At 41.1% G+C, this 20,671-nt stretch overlaps 1 protein-coding gene across 5 annotated transcripts in view; it reads right to left on the reverse strand.

The window, feature by feature from the left end:
* The window catches only part of LOC142648198 (uncharacterized), a 72,079-nt gene that overhangs the window by 32,783 nt on the left and 18,625 nt on the right, over positions 1–20,671 (reverse strand). For 2 of the 5 annotated variants that reach the window (XM_075825428.1, XM_075825430.1), the window contains exons 2-8: positions 19,064–19,135; positions 16,192–16,425; positions 14,865–15,059; positions 13,572–13,766; positions 12,132–12,314; positions 8,716–8,784; positions 8,474–8,623 (exon numbers count right to left, since the gene is read on the reverse strand). In XM_075825428.1, coding sequence (XP_075681543.1) covers positions 8,474–8,623; positions 8,716–8,784; positions 12,132–12,314; positions 13,572–13,766; positions 14,865–15,059; positions 16,192–16,425; positions 19,064–19,135 — 1,098 coding nt within the window. The remainder of the gene's footprint in view (positions 1–8,473; positions 8,624–8,715; positions 8,785–12,131; positions 12,315–13,571; positions 13,767–14,864; positions 15,060–16,191; positions 16,426–19,063; positions 19,136–20,671) is intronic. The other 3 variants (XM_075825429.1, XM_075825431.1, XM_075825432.1) reach the window with 2 other exon arrangements.

Below are 20,671 nucleotides of genomic sequence, written 5' to 3' on the forward strand. Positions count from 1 at the left end.
CTACAAGGAATTAATCTAGGGGTGTAGAGAGCATGTTTGCCCCACAGGTGTTTCATAGTTTTTATTAGAAATGGGAAGTGAAAATAAAAATAAAAATACACTTTTTCCAATGCGTAGCTTTAGTGCACATTTTTTTATTTTCTCAACAAATAAAGGAGAAAAAGAATCCCAACATTTGTAAAGCAATTTCTCCTGAGTACAGCAATACCCCATATGTGGTCATAAACTGCTGTCATTAGGCTTTTGGAGTACAGATTTTGATGGACTTGTGTCTTGGCGCTATGTCGAATTTGCAAAGCCCCCGTGGGACTAAAATAGTGGAAATTGCTTGGAAACTACACCCCTCAAGTTATTCCCCTAGGGGTGTAGTGAGCATGTTAACCCCGCAGGTGTTTTCCAGAAATTAGTGTACACTGGATGTTGGAGAGTATAGATATGCTTGTGCCACCATTAAAAGACAGCTCTCTAATTATTATGCTGTGATTTCCGGTTTTGGAAACACCCTACATATGGCCCTAATCTTTTTCTGGACATTTGACATGGCTCAGCAGTTAAAGAGTACCATGCAAAATTAAGGCCTAATTCGACGATTTACAAAGTATTGGTTCACAATTGCAGGGCTCTGATATGAAATAATAAAACAAACCCCTGAGAAGTGACCCCTATTTTGGAAACTGCACCCTTTAAAGGCATTTTTTTAAGGGGTGTAGTGAGCATGTTTACCCCACAGGTCTTTTCCATAAATGAATGAGCTCTGGATGGTGCAAAGTAAAAATTTGAATTTTTCCCTAGATATGCCATTTCAGTGGCAAATATGTTGTGCCCAGCTTGTGCCACTGGAGACACTCACCCCAAAAATTGTTGAAAGGGTTCTCCTGAGTATGGCGATGCCACATATGTGGTAGTAAACAGCTGTTTGGGCACACTGTAGGGCTCAGAAGGGAGGGAGCGCCATTTGGCTTTTGGAAAGTGGATTTTGCTTGGTGGTAGTTTTGATTGAGTATTACTGGTATTTCAGTTTATAACAAAACAATAAAATAATACAAAGATGTGTGTGACGCTGTGAAGCAAACCTTTCTGCACAGGCCGGTGTCGAACTGATAAATGGTGTCCTTACTTATCCCCCTTTTGGTCCACACTCTGCACCTTTGCAGTTTGGGGAACTTTGTTGGGAAAGTGTAGTCCTGGTATAATATGGGCGCCCTCGGTGCCAGCAGATATGTTTGAGTCCCCCTAATTTTCGGGACTTGATAAATCACCTCTTGAAACAGAAATGTTCCCCTCGGACCTGCACAACTGCAGATTTTTTCTTTCCTGACTTATTGGAGCCTTAACTTATTTTATTTTTTCATAGAAGTAGTGGTATTATAATGTATATGCAGAAATAAAAAATTTAAATATGTATATATATATATATATATATATATAGTTTACATATGCTTTCTACCATATAGAGCAACTATATATAGACAATGAGCATTGTGATGTAATACAGTAATACCATGCATTCGGAAAGTCTTTAGACCCTTTCACTTTTTTCACATTTTCTTGTGTTGAGGCCTTGTGCTAATATATAAAAAAAAATGCAAGTTTTTCCCCTTCATTTTGCACTCAATACCCCATAATGACAAAGTGAAAACAGAATGTTAGAAATCTTTGCTCATTTATTGAAAAGGAAAAACTAAACTATTGCATTGACATAAGTATTCAGACCCTTTGCTCAGTACTTAGTTGAAGCACCTTTGGCAGTGATAACAGCCTCAAGTCTTCGTGGGTATGATGCCACAAGGTTTGCATACCTGGATTTTGAGATTTTCTGCCACTCTTCTCTGCAGATCCTGTGTGCAACCCCACCCCACCCCACCCCACCGCAGGGGATCTCTCTAGAAGCGGAATCCCCGACAAAGCGATCTGACACCGGGGATTCCGCTCCTAGTGGGAGTTTATGTGGCACTACAGGGGGAAGGGGGTTCGATGCTATCTACAGTGGGGGGCTTGCTATCTACAGGGGGGTGGCACTATTTACAGCGGGGATTTTGAGATGTCGGGGGCTCCCTCTAGGAGGGGAATCCGCAGCCAGAGCGCTGGCCAGGGATTTTGCTCCTAGAGGGAGTTTAGGTGGTGCTATTTACAGGGGGTTTTGCGGGGGTTGTGTGTGGCGCTGTCTACAGTGGGGGGTGTATACCGGGGCTCTTAAAGCCCCGGCAGACATGAGAATGCAGCGCTGCTCACATTGGGTACAGTATGGCAGCTGGCCAACAGGACACGGGTCACAGTCTATAGTTTGTATAGTGTACCTGTGGTAGCTCAGACAGTAGCAAGACATGCTCGGCTGGGACTAAGCAGCAGGCAGGCTCCAGGTGTGGTGTAGTAAAACAGGCGTGGTATACAGCACAGCACGACTTCAGCTGAACACGGTACTTGACCAGGATAGCATGGCATACAGGTTACAGGTAGCAGTAACGGGAAACCCTGGGAACTGGGAAACACTAGGAGACAGACTAGGGTAGACAAAAAGGCTCAGGCATAGCAGGGAGGGGCACAGCCCTTCTTATAGCCCAGGGTGCTCTGGGAGCGCACACTGGTGGTCACTGTGGAACAAGACAGCCGCATGTGCAGACGGCTCTTGAGAGAAGGGCGACGACTGGATGGAAGGAGTTCGTGGTCAGCGACCACGGACGCTACACCTAAGTTTATATACGTGAAAACTGCTTGGGTATCGGCAGTTGGAACGTATACAGCCGTATGGCAGTCGTGAAGGGGTTAATTAATGAAAAGGCAGATATTTAGAGACTTGAAGAACTGTAATTGTATAATTCTGCTTTATCAACATTCCACAGTTTAAATCTACATAATAAAATTGAGTAACTAGTACTGTGTTTTACTAAAGATGTGTCCACCCTTTCCTTTCCTTTGCTTAGATTTGGTTCCAACTTCTCATAAAACAAATTTAATACAATATCGCAACATGCTAGCAACACTCTGGACAGGCTGCTATTCACATTAAAACCACTGGGTGGCCACACAGACACTTGTAGCATAGACATTTGGTAAAAGATTTTCACAAAATCATGTTTGTTTGTTTTTTAACCCCTTCCCGCTCCTGGACGTACTATTAGGTCATGGTAGCTGTATCGTTCGCACTCCATGACCTAATAATACGTCACGGGAGTAACGGCCGTTTCAGCCGTCTTCCCGACAGATGCAACAGCTGTGACAGCTGCTGTCTCGTACAGCAGTTGCCGCAGCTCCTACAGCGGGGACCGATCGAGGTATCCCCGCTGATTAACCCCTTAAAAGCCACGTTCAATAGAGATCGCGGCTTTTTAGGGGTTAAGCTACAATCGCCGGCCTGCTACACGATAGCGGCCGGCGATGGTGACTATGGCAACCGGACGCCTAACAATGGCGTCCGGCTATGCCATAGACGGAAGCCTAGTGGGTCCTGACCCACTATGCTTGCTGTCAGTGAGTAGCTGACAGCTCTAATACACTGCACTACGCATGTAGTGCAGTGTATTAGAATAGCAATCAGGGCCTCCTGCCCTCAAGTCCCCTAGTGGGACAAAGTAATAAACTTAAAAAAAGTAAAAAAAATATGTGTAAAAATAAGAAAATAAAAGTTTTAAAAGTATTAAAAGTAAAAATCCCCCTTTTTCCCTTATCAGTCCTTTATTATTAATAAAAATATATAAACAAACAAATAAACTATACATAATTGGTATCGCCGCGTCCGTAACGGCCTGAACTACAAAATTATTTCGTTATTTATCCCGCGTGGTGAACGCCGTAAAAGAAAATAATAATAAACCGTACCACAATCACAATTGTTTGGTCACTTCACCTCGCAAAAAATGGAATAAAAAGAGATCAAAAAGTCGCATGTACCTAAAAATGGTAATGATTGAAACTACAGTTCGTTACGCAAAAAACAAGTCCTCGCACGGCTTTCTTGATGGAAAAATAAAAAAGTTCTGGCTCTTAGAATATGGTAACACAAAAAGTAAATGATTTTTTTACAACAAGTATTTTTATTGTGCAAATGCCATAAGACATAAAAAAAACTATAAACATCTGGTATCGCCGTAATTGTATCACCCCACAGAATAAAGTGAATATGTCATTTATAGCGCAAGGTGAACGCTGTAAAAAAAAAATAGAATAAAAAAAACAATAGCAGAATTGCTGTTTTTTTAGTCACCACGCCACCTAAAAATAGAATAAAAACTGATCAAAAAGCTGCATGCACCCCATGAAAACTACAATGAATTCCTCAAGGGGTCTAGTTTCCAAAATGGGGTCACTTTTGGGGGGTTTCCACTGTTTTGGCACCACAAGACCTCTTCAAACCGGACATGGTGCCTAATAAAAAAGAGGCCTCAAAATCCACTAGGTGCTCCTTTGCTTCCGAGGCCGGTGCTTCAGTCCATTACCGCACTAGGGCCACATGTGGGATATTTCTCTAAACTGCAGAATCTGGGCAATAAATATTAAGTTGCGTTTCTCGGGTAAAACCTTTTGTGTTATAGAAAAAAATGGTATAAAAAGGATTTTCTGACAAAAATAAATAAATATGTAAATTTCACCTCTACTTTGCTCTAAATTCCTGTGAAACACCTAAATGGTTCATAAACTTTCTAATATGCTGTTGTGAATACTTTGAGGGGTCTAGTTTCTAAAATGGGGTGTTTCATAGGGGTTTCTAATATATAGGCCCCTCAAAGCAACTTCAGAACTGAACTGGAACCGCTTCTCCTATTGAGCAGCGCCCACCTCGAGATGACCACAGTTTTGACCATTTGTATAAACGGAGACCCCTATTAGACCGTTTCAGTGCCCGGTTTTCCCAAGCATACACCCCCGAGAATTGTATTTCTATTGATGAGTCCTTGGTACATTTTAAAGGGAGGCTTCAATTCCGCCAGTACCTGCCGGGTAAGAGGGCAAGGTATGGTGTGAAGATGTATAAGCTGTGCGAGAGTGCATCAGGGTATACGTACAAATTTAGGATATATGAAGGGAAGTATTCAGCCCCCAGAATGCCCCCCTTACTGGGAGTTAATGCAAAAATTGTGTGGGATTTGGTGCACCCACTGCTGGACCAGGGCTACCACCTCTACCTGGATAATTTTTATACCAGCGTCCCACTCTTCAAGTGCCTCGCTTCCAGAAGTACTGCAGCATGCAGCACTGCTAGAAGAAATCTGAGAGGCCTCCCTAAGACTCTGCTCGGGCAAACAAGAAGGGGTGAGAGCAGGGCACATTTTAGCAGCAACATATTGTGTGTCAAGTACAAGGACAAGAGAGATGTCCGTGTATTGACAACAATACATGGCCACACCAGTACCCATGTACCTGTACGAGGTACCAGTACAGAGAACCCCAAACCAGACTGCATCCTGGACTACAATAGGTACATGGGAGGGGTGGACTTGTCAGATCAAGTCCTGAAGCTCTACAGCGCCATGCGGTGTGGTATAAGAAGCTGGCCGTGCACATCATACAGATGGCATTGTACAATGCGAACGTGCTACGTCGATGTGCAGGCCAGAGGGGAACTTTCCTGGAATTTCAAGAGGTGGTAATCAAGAAACTAATTTTTAGGGACCAAGAAGGGGGGGCACCCAGTACTTCTGGAAGCGAGGCCACACGCATCGTACCAGGGCAACACTTTCCAGGAGAAGTTCCCCAAACTGGCAAGAAAGGAAAAAGTCAAGAGGTACAAAGTCTGCTGTAAGAGGAAGATAAGGGAGGACACAATATATGAATGTGACACGTGTCCTGAAAAACGAAGGCTCTGTATGAAAGAGTGTTTTAAAATGTATCATACATCCCTTGATTTTTTAATCTACCCCAGTTTTACTTACCCTGATGCACTCCGCACAGCTTATCCCCCCTCGTCTTTCCCTTCTGAGCCCTGCTGCGTGCCCAGGCAGCTGATAACAGTCACATTGAGGCCATTGCCATACCCAGGAGAACCAACATAACAGTTTATGGGGTGTATGTCTCCGGTCAAAATGCTCACTACACCTCTAGATGAATGCCTTAAGTATGTAGTTTTTAAAACGGGGTCACTTCTTGGGGGTTTCAACTGTACTGGTACCTCAGGGGCTTCTGCATACACGAATTCGCACCAGAAAATCCCCAGTAGGCCAAATGGTGGTCCTTTCATTCTGAGCTCTCCCATGGGCCCAAATGGCAGTTTATCACCACAAATGGGGTATTGCTGCACTCAGGACAAATTGGGAAACAAAATGGAGTATTTTATCTCTTGTGAAAATAAGAAATTTTCAGCCAAAACGACATATTATTGAAAAAAATATATTTTTTTTTAATTCCCAGCCCAATTTAAATAAGTTCTGTGAAGAAACTATGGAGTCTAATTGGTCACATTACCCATAAATGAATTCTTTGAGGGGTGTAGTTTCCAAAATTGGGTCATTTCTGGTGGGTTTCCATTGCTTTGATACCTCTGGGGCTCTGCAAATGCGACATGGCACCCGAAAACCAATCCAGCAAAATCTGCACTCCAAAGAACACACAGCGCTCCTTCCCTTCTGAGGCCTCCCATGGGCCCAAACGGCAGTTTATCGCCACAAATGGGGTATTGCTGCACTCAGGAGAAATTGGGCAACAAAATGGGGTATTTTGTTCTCTGTGAAAATAAGACATTTTGATGAAAAATGACATCTTATTGGAAAAACTTACATTTTTTAAATTTCACAGCCCAATTCAAATACGTGCTGTGTAAAAACTGTGGGGTCAAAATGGTAACAACAACCATAAATTAATTCCTTGAGGGGTGTAGTTTCCGAAATGGGGTCACTTTTGGGGGATTCCTAGTGTTTTGGCACCTCAACACCTCTTCAAACCTGGCATGCTGCCTAAAATATATTCTAATAAAAAAAGAGGCCTCAAAATGCACTAGGTGCTTCTTTGCTTCTGTGGCTTGTGTTTCAGTCCACGAGCACACTAGAGCCACATGTGGGATATTTCTAAAAACTGAAGAATCTGGATAATACATATTTATTATTTAGTATTTAGAATTCGCACCAGAAAATCCCCAGTAGGCCAAATGGTGGTCCTTTCATTCTGAGCTCTCCCATGGGCCCAAACGGAAGTTTATCACCACAAATGGGGTATTGCCGCACTCAGGACAAATTGTGCAACAAAATGGGGTATTTTATTTCTTGTGAAAATAAGACATTTTCAGCCAAAACTACATATTATTGGAAAAAATTAATTTTGTTTGAATTCCCAGCCCAATTCAAATAAATTCTGTGAAGAAATTATAGGGTCTAAATGGTCACATTACCCATAAATGAATTCTTTGAGGGGTGTAGTTTACTCTGGTAAAACCTTCTGTGTTACAGAAAAAAATTGAATACAATTGAAATTCAGCAAGAAAAATTAAATTTGCAAATTTCACCTCTACTTTGCTTTAATTTCTGTGAAATGCCTGAAGGGTTAAATAAACTTTCTAAATTCTGTTTTGAATACTTTAAGGGGTCTAGTTTTTAAAATGGGGTGTTTTATGGGGGTTTCTAATACATAGGCCCCGCAAAGCCACTTCGGAACCGAACCGGTACCTTAAAAGAAAGGCTTTTGTTATTTTCTTAAAAATATGAGAAATTGCTGTTTATGTTCTAAGCCTTGTAACATCCAAGAAAAATAAAAGAACGTTGAAAAAACGATGCCAATCTAAAGTAGACATATGGGAAATGTGAACTAGTAACTATTTTGGGTGGTATAACCATCTGTTTTACAAGCAGATGCATTTAGATTCTGAAAAATTATATTTTTTATAAATTTTCTCTAAATTTAGCAATTTTTCACCAATAAACACTGAATATATCTTCCAAATTTTACCACTAACATAAAGCCCAATTTGTCACAAGAAAACACTCTCAGAATCGCTTGGATAGGTTTAAGCATTCCGGCGTTATTACCACATAAAGTGAAATATGTCAGATTTGAAAAATGGGCTCTGAGCCTTAAGGCCCAAACTGGGCTGCGTCCTTAAGGGGTTAAAGCTGTACATCTCGAACCACACATTTTAAAATTCTCCAGGTTGCCACTGGAAACAGACAGCAGTTGATTGAACAGGTTTAGAGTATAACGTTAGACATGAATGGGGAAGAAAACATCATAAAACTCTAAAGTGTTAATAGAATCTACAAAGTTACTTACCATTTCATGTAGATTTTAGGTGTATATTGATGTTCAATAGTGGAGTTTTCCTTTATGTAATATGTATAAATGATGATTTTAATTTATGAAAATAATTAAGGAACAGTAAGTTACTAATATCTAAACATACAATGTGAGAAAGCTTGGCAGCACATATGAATATGTGACACAGACCGTGCACGATTCCAATGTACAGTATTAGTAAAGTTAAAATGAAATAGAACGTAGGTAATAACTACACTACAATTTCAGATATTACTTATTTGAAAGCTGAGGATATTACCTTGTAAAAGCCAGTGTGATATCCAGTCATGTACCAAGCCATGAGCATACAAGCTAATACATCTTCATCCTCCTGTTCCTCTTCATCATAATCTTCCCATTCTGTGCTGAAGAAAGGAGGTGGCGGTGGAGGTGGGGGAAGGGGTGCTGACTAGGAAAAATAAAATAAAAACAAGTGACATTTCAAATGGGTATTAAAAAACACTTGGAAAAATTACAGGGTATGAGGTGACAAGTACATACAGGGGGCCAATTGTGCCAGGCAGGAAGATGAGCTCTGACAGGAGGTGGTGGTGGTGGCCAAAAGCAGCCCTGTAATAACATAAAACAGGTAAATATTAAGATTTGCTGACATGATCAAATACATGAAGTATGCTAACAGTGGACAGGAAATCGGCACAGGTTAAAAACCTATCCCTACCAACCTTTATTATTGGTTTTCAAATAACCACTTACACAATTCTACTTCCTTTTGCTCACTTGGCACCAATATATTCCGCAGCGCTGTACAGAGATAGTCATAACTCACGTCAGTCCCTTGTCTGTAATTGTCTATTTCAAATACACAAACACTAGGGCCAATTTCATGGGATGCCAATCAGTATATTTTTGGGTGTGTCGCAGGAAACCGGAGTACCCAGAGGTAACCCAAGCAAAGACGAAGGAGAACATATAAACTCCATGTATTTGTTGTTCTAGGTTGGATTTGAATCTAGTGCTGCAAGGCAAGAGTGCTGACCACTGAGCCCCCATGTTATAAATCATATAATGAGGATTGGGAATGGAATGGTGCCAGCCTTGAGAAGGCCATTACCTCAGTATCCTCTCCCAGAATTGTAGAATAAGGTGGTACTAGGGACTGTTACTTTCATTGTTTGATGGTGGTGGTAGTCGTAGAGTTTTGCTCTTGTCTTAATTTATCTAGGTATTTTGTTTTGATGGGTTTTCGTGTTTACTAGTGGTGTTAATTTTGGAATTAAGGCTGTTGCTGCACTTTACCTTTTACGTTGATACCCATCATTAAAACGTTGTCACTCTCAACTAATAGCAAATATTTTTACATGTCCTTTTTTTTATTAAAATACCTAAAAGATGGTTAGATACAGTACAATTCCATATGGAACCTTGAGGACACTCAACCATAAATAATAGTGAACTAAGGAGCTCTAAAATAACAGGCTTGCCTGGCTACTAAAAAGCGTAAAAAGAAAGAGGTTTGAAAAGAGGTTCAAAGGAAGAAAGAGATGCAGTAAGTACTTTTGAGGCTACATTTAATGCTGGAACTGTTAAGGATTGTATGATATGGAGACACAGACTATCAAACCCAGTACTCTAAGCAATTATCTTAAATTTGAGAATAGAAAACATGCTATATTTTGAGGTAAATGTAGTTTTGCTATTTTTGAGTGCTTTGGACTATATTGTAAGTGTTTTTTTGGCCCAAAGAAAGTTAATCCATAACAATAACACCATTTAGATTCCAAGTACTTAATTTTATCTTGCATCTAAACAGTTAAACAGAGGTAGGGGGTCCCTCTGTTACCATCATTGCACCCCCTGCCTGTATATGCTGACAGGCATAATGAACTGCAATACAGAAGTACTGCACTGTATTATATGAGCGATCAAAGAGTCTACTCTTGTGGGACTAATAAAAAAAAAGAAGTTTAAATATAATTAAAAATATATATAAAAAATCTTTTTTCCTTGTTAAGAATGCTCTATTATGTAAAAAGAAAGTACCCAAACTACAAAACTAGCGTATTAAACCCGCACTATGAACGACGTAAAAGAAAGAAATGTTCCATTCTAAAAAAAAAAAAAGGAATAAAAAGCAATAAAAAATAGTTATATGTACCCTAAAATGGTACCAATAAAAACGTCAACTCATTCCGCAAAAACAAGCCCTCAAACAGCTCAGTCAAAATAAAAATAAAAAAAGTTCTCTCATGTGGTGACACAAAAACATAATTATTTTTTTTATTTGTGCCAAAGTAGGAAAACATAAAAAATATGCAAATTTTATTAATATTATAGTCATACTGACCCATAGAATAACGTTAACATGTCATTTAAACCGCACAATGAACACCCTAAAAACTAAACCCAAAAAACAAGGCCAGAATTGCTGTCCTGCCCCAAATGAAAAAAAGCCCTGTCCCAGTCTACTCAGCAAAATGAGCTTCACAAAATCAACCTACCGTGGCTGCTCTAGTGGCCAGTGTGAAAACTGATATATAATCAAGATTATTTTTGTGGACAGTAACAAAACTAAATAAATATATATTATGTGTATATGTGTGTGTGTATATATATATATATGTGTTTATAAAAAAAATGATTTCAAAATAGAACATATTTCATCTGCCATGAGATCCATGTTATGCAGAAATTGAGCTGCGGTGCAGATTCTCTGTGGCATGTCAATTTATCTTGCGTAATCACTGCAGAATCTGCACACGGGACGGAAATGCTGTGGAATTGCCGACCAAAGTTTCCGTGCAGGAAAATCCGCACTGAATTAAGAGTCCCAGCCATGTGGATGATATTTAAAGAAATCTACATGCTGCTGAAGATTTTTCGGACAGAAATAAGAGAATATTGCAGATTTACAAAACCACAGCATGTACATTCTATTGTGGATGGATGTTCACTGCAAATTTCAGCCTTTTCATTGTAGAAGGGGTGAAATCCGCAGCAAAATACGTACATAAAACGTGCATATTTTGATGCAGAAATGCCTCGGAAATGCTGCAAATCCAACTAATTCTAAGCCAGTTTTCTACAATTAACTTTAAACCGAGATGACTCTCAGCCTTGGCATTCGACTTTAGCGATCTGCCTGCAACTTTTCAGCTTTTTTTACAATGTGTGTACATCTTGCCATGTTATCCTTTTAGTATAAAAGTTGAACATCCTTCACACAAAGGTTTGCGATAAGGGCACTGCTCGGTAAGGCTTCGTTCACAGCTACGCTAGGGCTCCGTTCCGACGGAGCTTTCCGTTGGAGCTTTCCGTCGGAACGGAGCCCTGACAGACACAAACGGAAACCATAGGTTTCATAGAATTCAATGGTAACATATCCGGTGCCAATGCTTTCCGTTTGTCTGCATTGTGCAAGGGCTCCGTCAATTTGCCGGAATCAGTACTGTAGTCGACTGCGCTATTCATGGCGTCAAAACGACGGAAACTTCCACAACGGAGACAAACGTAAACAATTGGCACCGGATCCGTCACCATTCAAATCAATAGTGATAGAAACGGAAACCTATGGTTTCCGTTTGTCTCTGTCAGGGCTCCGTTCCAACAGAAAGCTCTGACGGTACGTCGGAACGGAGCCCTAGCGCAGATGTGAACGAAGCCTAAGTGGCAGGATTTTCTCTTTAGGGTGTTGGACAGGAATATAATGAAGGAAGATAGTAAGGGGAAATGCGTTTTGAACCGGTTTCTGTTCCTGTCGATAAGTAGTATGACTAATGATCCCATGTGATGCTGTCCGGTTTAACGCCTGAAAATTAAATGTTTCATTTTCACCTTATACACAAGAAGTCAACCAAAAAGTAAAAGACACAACATCCTATCTCACAAATATACAAGAATAAATGTTTACCTTGTGTCCCAATTAATGGAATAACCAGGTGTACTGTACAAAGACTCACCTTAGGTGGTGGAGGAGGAGGTAATGAAGGTGGAGGTGGTGGAGGGGGAGGTGGAGGCGGTGGTGGTGGTGGAAAAGTGTACATCCAGTCAGACTTCTTCCCTTGTTTCCTCCTATTGCGGGATAGGTCAGGTGAAGAGGTAGAACTCCTCCGTGTATACATCCAATCTGTGTCTTCCTCATCCTGCCAATCAAAGCTGTTAAATGTGAAAGCCAGCCAGCTTCTGGAGTACTGTGCTCAGTCTTCCCTTGTGCCTGTTCTACCGGTGGAAAATATAGTCTCCCCATAACCCTTTCATCACCCGAGCATCAAGCAGGCAGATTCATAGCCACAGCAATACCGCAATTTAAGGTCATGCAGTCAATACACTATAGTCCACCAGGCATATAATAGCTGAGGGTTTGGATTCTTTTGGCGTCTGTGAATGGATTGATAGGGAGTCTATTTAAATGTGTCAACTGTGACCTTTTTATACTTAAAGAGGATATGAACCATTAAACTCCATTGTATTTTTAGGTCCCGAATTCTGAGCAATTTCGGAATATACCTTTATAGCAGTCAGAAATCAATTTTTTTGATTCAGAGCTCCAAACACCTTACATAGACACATATATTTAAAATAGAATGTTTTGCCTACCTGCAGACGGTAGTAAAAGGGGCGTAGGAACTTTCTGCATAGTGATTTATTATTAAGTTCAATGTATAAGAGTATGCAGTTAGCTCCTACGCTCACTCCAGTGGTGGCTGCAGTTGCCAAAACATTGGGGCAGATTTACTATTCAAAATGCGCCAGAATACTAGCTCAAATTCAGTCGGGCTCGACAAAGGAGAATGGCTTAGCGAGAAAGGGGGTGAGTCTTAAAATGCGACGCTGTGCACAAAAATGGCATAAGCGAAGCCAACCAAGAGGTGCTATAAGTGTCTAACATGTTTAGATGCACCAAATTTATCATACAGCTTGAACCACTTTCATAAATTTGCCGCAACTTGTCTAAGTTCACACTGTCTAAAACTTAGACAGTATTAGTTAATCTGCCCCACTATGTTTTAAATGGAATCTATGGAGGGGAGTTGGAGCTGTGTATCAGAAAAACAGTGCTCCAACCACTATAAAGACATATTAAGAAATGAATCATAAGAGAATTCTGGACTTATTTAAATAAAAAAATAAATTAAAAAAAAGTGTGTTCAAGGGTGGCCATTCAATTTCAATTATTTATTCTGTATCTTCCTATTCTATTTATGAAGCTTTCACTTTATGTACTTCAGTCTTACAAAGGTCAGCCTAACCACCCCTAATAATTGCAGAAGGGTAGGAAATGTCTTGATTCTCAATACCACAGAAAACTCTAAAGGGCCCACGCACCAAACCAGATTCAGCCCCACACATATCAGGCTGTGTACCCCTGAGCTGTCCAGTCCTAGAGGTGCAGGACTCGCCTGCTTCTTGCTGCGAGTGCGTGCGTGGACACTGGATGGAGGCATCAGATCAGCCAAGTTCTGCTCCTCCTCATTCTTATATCCCTCATACACCACCACACAGGTGCCCAACACCTCATCCAAAGAGCGAATAACGGCTGAGTATAGCTGTCCGTCCTCAGACCACTGTACTGAACAACGGTCACCAACCTTCCACTAAATGAGAGAGAAAAATGAGAGATCGTGCACTTGTAGGTTGTATTGTAAAATTATAAATCTAATAAAGATACTAGGAGCAAAATAAAGTAAATAAACAATACTACCCATCCACCAGTTTGGTGAACGAAGTATGTTGGTCATGTTTTTGATTGACCCGAATTGGAAGATTTTTCAAAGATTGGTAACATGGTTTGGAAGATATTAGGAGACATGTTCAACGATGTGGTTTGAAAAGTGTCAGGAAAAGAAAATGCCAACGTTTTGTCACTGTTGAACATAGGCAACGATGGGTCAACAGCCTGGTACAAAAAACAGGAATCCATTTTGTGATAGTATAGAAAAAATTGGCGAAAGGAAAAGTTAGGGATAAAAATGTCAAGTGTAGAAAGAGTCACCGCATATACTAAATACAGATGACAAGTCGGGTATTATAATGTAGTGGCCTACAACAGTGATGCACAATTTTTGGGTTGTTATCTTACAGTAACTGTATTCTAGAATTTCATTTTAAGGTTTGCTTAAGGTCCAATAAAAAATACCTACAACTGAAACGATCTAATGTACGACACAAGAAAAAAAACTGCACCCTGATCATTGGGGCTCAAGCTTAAAAACCAGCATCTCCGGTCTCTGTGCTGTCAATATACAGGGTAGAGGCAAACTTTTGGAAGGATAGATAAAATGGGCTTCAGGAGTAAGATACCATACAACTACAGTGGTGGCAATAGAATGGATCATCATGGTGGGAAACATGGGTATTGTGATAAATGTGGCAATGGGCGTGGATTGATATTAATGCGAATACTTTGAATAAAATGTCATAAAAAGCCAGTATATTTTGCATCAGTATTGCATCAGTAACAGTGATACTGAACCTGTCATCAGTTTGGAAATATCTGTATTCTGGTAAATGCCCCTGGGTTGCCATGGGTTTAGTAGGGTTCATCAAAGTGTTAGGGTAAAATGTTGGCAGAAAAGGGAAATGAAGAGACAGAACGTGTGATCAGTCAGGCACTACAGGAGGTGAGGAATAGTTCTTTTTGGAGAGGGATCATAGGGAGGTGATAAGTCTAACACAAAAGATTTTTTAATCACCTGTTTAACAGGTGGGGTGCTATCCCCACTACTCCCCACAGACACTATTTCATCCAGCTGATGTCTCTCTGTATTTCCATAGCCATCATACTGCACCACACATGTTGCTGTTTCTCTATCAATGGATTTTACTGTAGCAGGATAGACACATCCATCTTCTGACCAAACAGCGCTACAAGGGTCACCCACCTTCCACTAAAAGTCAAGACAGGAATAAAAGTAAGAAACAGAATCAAATGCCATACAGTCTTACGATAAAATTGGAGCGTCCCTTGTCAAATGACATGTTTTCATGTTCTACTGATTTTCTTAGTCATAAGAAGTTACACAACCTCTGCTTAAATATGATGCATTTCGGCAAAATGTAAAGCACCATTACCTCTAATTTGCTAGTGGAAAAAATGAATCATAAAATTTTGCATATGGCAAAAGTTTGAGTTTCCTATCAGAAGGTACTTAGTAATATCCCATTTGGCAGAAATTACAGTCTCTAAACGTTTCTTGTAGCCAGCCAACCCTTTCTTCCAGAACCCAATGTTCCTTGCAAATTGCTTCTACTTCAGGGGTCCACTGTTTGGTTGTCTTGGCCATTCTAAAATGTTAAAGTGTAGCTAAACGTTCGGCAAACTTCTGACATGTCATAGTGACATGTCAGAAGTTTGGATTGGTGGGGGTCCGAGCACGGAGACCCCCACCAATCGCTAGAACGAAGCAGCTGAAGCACTCGTGTGAGCGCTCAGCTGCTTCGTGTCTGTTCGACTTTTTCCGGAAATAAATGTATCGGTGTACGTACTCAATAGAAAGTCTAGGAGCCCGTACTCTGATACATTGGCTTTCCGGAAAAAGCCAAACGAAGCGGCTGAGCGCTCACATGAGTGCTTCAGCTGCTTCATTCTAGCGATTGGTGGGGGTCTCCGTGCTCAGACCCCCACCAATACAAACTTCTTACATGTCAGAAGTTTGTCGAACATTTAGCTACACTTTAATCTTTCTTTCTCCAAGTAGTTTAAAAGGGTTTTCCAGAGAGAAAATCTGCCCACGCTTGTTGAGTGGAATTACAACAAGATGAGTGTCTTGAAGGGTCACAGAATGTATTATTTTCTGGAATGAAAGCTTAACAAATTCCTTTAAATTAGGAGAGGTTTTACACAGCAATTAAACAGTAGAAAAGCAATAAAACATGCAATTTGACAAGAGATTCCAAAACTTTTGCATAAGACTGTATTAATGTAATTTATATTATGTGAGAAGACAAACCCAATATGAAGAGTATCAAGATTAAGGTGCTTGTTACACAAACATGCAGATTTTCAGTTGTGGTACTCACTTTGGATGCAAGAGAGCGGGAAGTAGGCTGAGTGGTAGGGTGGGTAAGAGGTGGAGCAGGATGTGCCTTTTTCTTCTTGCTCCACTTCTCTGCTTCATCTTTTGGGTGATCCCTGTGACCATCTCTCTCCCACTCTGATTCTCTTGGTATCTCTCGTTGACAATCTTTTTGGGTGTCAATAGGTGCAGTGGCTCCTTCTGCTCTCCGGTTCTTATCACTGCACCTAAGCATATCCTGTAAGATAGTGATTGATACAGTTAAAGGGGTAATGCCATCTCCATGATCATATTTGCAGTGATAGCCAGTATCAGAATCTGCATCTTACCACCTCATACTAGCCCATAGAAGCGATTAGGAGCCATACACTTTGGCAATACTTAGAAACGACATAGCTTTCTTAGTATTGCTCATCTATTGCCATTGTTAGCTGTTGGTCTGCCTTTCACAATGGATAGCGCCTTTCAAAAGTGGTGCTGCCATAATTCACCCCTGCTGCCTAGTGGTCACATGGGCTCAGACAGCAAGTACACCCACAGTTAACGTTTAACAGCGTGGATATGTCCAATGGAAGGCAAGTGACTGAAGGTAAGAAATTATCTGTTTTTATATGGCAAATTTTAGCTTTATTTCACTTTAAAAATTAAGTAGCATTTCCTTTTAAAACAAGGAGATGGGGAAATCCCTTAAGTGTTTTTTCATGGTAAATGGAGCTGTGCTAAAGGGCCCCAATACAAATTCTGTAACAGGACCCCCACCCTTATGTGCTACTTAGAATACTGGTGCCTCCTTATGTGCCAAAAAGGCCTTTTTTGGTTCCCTCAAGCACTAGGTCCACCTCTGCAACCCCTATAGCGAAGCTCCTGGTCTTGTGCAAATTATTCTTCGCATCTTAAGTCTGAAACAATATATTTGTCAATGCTGTTTAAAAGATATTCAACAAACGTCAGTATTATTGTGTCTTTCTAGATTGAACATATGCTTTGGGGAGCTAGTGAGGATTCTGTCTACCAACTGGCCAATTCCTGTAAAGCTTTATCCCTTTCACTAATTTAACAAGGTTACATAACGGCCATGAAGAGCAACCTTCTTCGGCTGAGGATAGATCTAGACTTGTTTTGTTGTGAGGGATAAATCGCTGTCCATAGGTATGAATTAGGCTGGAGATATTTATCTCACTACAAAAAAAAATCGCTTGCATATCGCTGTAATAAATCACTGTCCATAGGAATGTATTGAATAGCTTGAAAATCTCTTTAAAGAGGCTCAATCACCACATTATAAGTGCCCTATCTCCTACATAAGGAGATTGGCGCTATAATGTAGGTGACAGCAGTGCTTTTTATTTAAAAAAAACGATCTATTTTTACCACTTTATTAGCGATTTTAGATTTATGCTAATGAGTTGCCCAATGGACAACTGGGCGTGTTTTACTATTGACCAAGTGGGCGTTGTACAGAGGAGTGTATGACGCTGACCAATCAGTGACCAATCAGGGTCATACACTACTCTCCATTCATTTACTCAGCGCATAGGGATCCTGCTAGATCCTTATGTGCTGTCTTATACTAACACATTAACAATACTGAAGTGTTTAGACAGTGAATAGACATTCCACGGGATGTCTATTCACAATCCCTGCACTTCGTTACTGTTTCTGTGGTAGTTACAGCAGAGCAAGCGTAATCTCGTTGTAACCTGTCAGAGCAAGCGAGATTACGCTTGCTCTGCTGTAACTACCACAGACACAGTAACGAAGTGCAGGGATTGTGAATAGACATCCCGTGGAATGTCTATTCACTGTCTAAACACTTCAGTATTGTTAATGTGTTAGTATAAGACAGCATATACTGATCTAGCAGGATCCCTATGCGCTGACTAAATTAATAGAGAGAAGTGTATGACGCTGATTGGTCAGCGTCATACACTCCCCTGTACAACACCACTTGGTCAATAGTAAAACACGCCCAGTTGTCCATTGAGCAACTCATTAGCATAAATCTAAAATCGCTAATAAAGTGGGGAAATGGATTGGTTTTTTTTTATAAAAAGCACTGCTGTCACCTACATTATAGCGCCCATCTCCTTATGTAGGAGATAGGGCACTTATAATGTGGTGACAGAGCCTTAAACTCGCTATTGACAAGTGCGTAGCTCTGAAATCCCAGCATGTAGTGATTAAATAAAGAAAACGATAGCAAATCTGTTGTCTGGAAGAATTTTTAAGAGATTTTCAAGCTACTCAATGTATTCCTAAGGGTAGCGTTTTATCTCAGCGATATTTTGTAGTGAGGTAAATAGCCCTAACCTAATATATTCCTATAAATAGAGATTTATGACATCGATATCACTGCGATTTTTTTGTTGTTGTAGCGTGATAAATAATGCATTCCTATTGACAGCGATTTATCCCTCACTACAAAACAAAAATCTAGGTCTAGACCTTGCGTAATGTCAGTGGAATACAACTGGGCTATCCCTCAACAGCCAGTCAAACTAAGAAAGCTCACCAGAAATGCAGAAACCTAATTTCTCTAAATGCGAGGGGCAGAAGAAAATGCACATTATCTTCCTACACACTGTCTACCTTACAATAGAATAAATTCAACTTTTGGGTTTAGCCTCAGCTTAGAAATCAGCCCAAGGCCCTGAGTGACATCTAGCGGATTGATCAGGTGAAAACTGCCATTCTTCATTCCAGTTCCACAACGGAAGAGTTAGCTGGAAATCTAATTTTAGGAGAGGTATACTCAGAGTATTCATGGTTTTAGCCACAGCACATTATAGTATATAACTGTTATCTAGGAATTTATAATGTGTATTCCCATTAAAAACAAAAAAAAAATTAGGTAAATGCAGCTAGGTGTTAGGTACCTGGAAAGACTGGACAGCCTTTTCATAGGATTTAATAAGAGCAGCATCGTCCCACTCATCAATATCTTCACTCTGAAAGACCCGAGAGAAGATATTTCAAGACACATACGTTTCTCACCTTCCCTCCATTAGCACACATATTTCTCTCCTTATCCATCAGGACACAGTCATAAAGTCATATCCATTCTTGTAATCCACACTAACACACATATCTGTCAACTTCTGAGACCAGGATCCCCTACTCTTAATAGTCAATCAGAAGGACAGCCATGATATAAACCGCTCATATCGTCCTAGTGCACAGTCACCAGGAAATTCATCGTTTAATAATACACAAGTGTAAGATCGTAGGCACCTTGTTCTCCCCTAGAAGCAATGTTTCTCCAGAATATCTCCATAAGACAACATACATTGGAATATGCCACAATTCTTTTTCTCACAGATTCTGTATAAATCCGTTGTATGCCTCCTTATGAAATAAGAAAGGTGCAGTATGGCCAATAGATTTTGAATAATACAACACAGATCTGCAATACGGTTGGTTTACCATGTGACCCTTTCCTCCCATTCCAACACAGTAGTCTTGGCTGCTCTTCCACTCTACCCAGAGATTCTTTGGCTCGTTCCATGAACCTTTGATTGCCAACATTAGACCGCTTGGGCAGGGCTGGCTCCAGGTTTATGTGGGCCCTTGGGTGACACAGACTTAGTGGACCCCTTTGCGGGGGAACTCACGGTGGCAGTAAAACGTCAGTTTGTGCCCCCATACAGAAGTAAGGCCCTGTTTATGCCCCCATATAGAAGTTAGGCCCCCATATATTTAGTGCCCTTTGTAGATAATGCCACACAGCCCCCCCTCCTTGATAGTGCCACACAGCCCCCCTCCCCGTAGGTAGAGCCATTGGGGTTCCCTCTAGGAGTGGAATCCCCCCAGAGTGTTGCCGACTCTCTGGTTGGGGATTCCTCTCCTGGAGGAGCCCCTGACGTCACTGTCCATATGTGGGTTGTGACATCAGGGGCTTCTCCAGCAGAGGAATCCCTGGCCAGAGCGTCGGCAACGCCCTGGGGGGATTGCACTCCTGGAGGAGACATAAAGGCAGCGTCAGCACCCGGCGGCCAAGTGGGCCCCCCCCAGGGTAGTGAGCCCCGGCATTTTCCCAGGTTCGCTGGGCGCTGACGCCGGCCCTGTGCTTGGGGATTGGTGCCCAGTTCTCTATAATGGTAAGTAAGTATCAATTGAATGTTCCTATTCTATCCGGCTACCTAATAAACATACCGTATTTTTCGGACTATAAGAGGCAGTTTTTAGCAAGAATAAATCTTGCTAAAAAGTCCCTGCGTCTTATAGTCGGCAGTCAAGGGACCTGGCATCGCCGGGCACCATGACCGCGTCATTACTTAACCCCTTCCCGACCCATGACGTGCCGGCACATCATGGAGCGGGGAGGGGGGGATCATGTATGGAGCGGGCTCACGCGCTGAGCCCGCTCCATACTCTGCAGGTGTCAGCTTCTGACACGCTGCTATAACGGCCAGGAAAAGCAATTTCGCTGTTCCTGGCTTTTTAAATCGCTTGTGCCATAAAACACATGTGTGAACGATAAGGAG

This window comes from Rhinoderma darwinii, chromosome 1 (assembly GCF_050947455.1).
Source record: "Rhinoderma darwinii isolate aRhiDar2 chromosome 1, aRhiDar2.hap1, whole genome shotgun sequence".
In the NCBI taxonomy this organism is placed as follows: domain Eukaryota; kingdom Metazoa; phylum Chordata; class Amphibia; order Anura; family Rhinodermatidae; genus Rhinoderma; species Rhinoderma darwinii.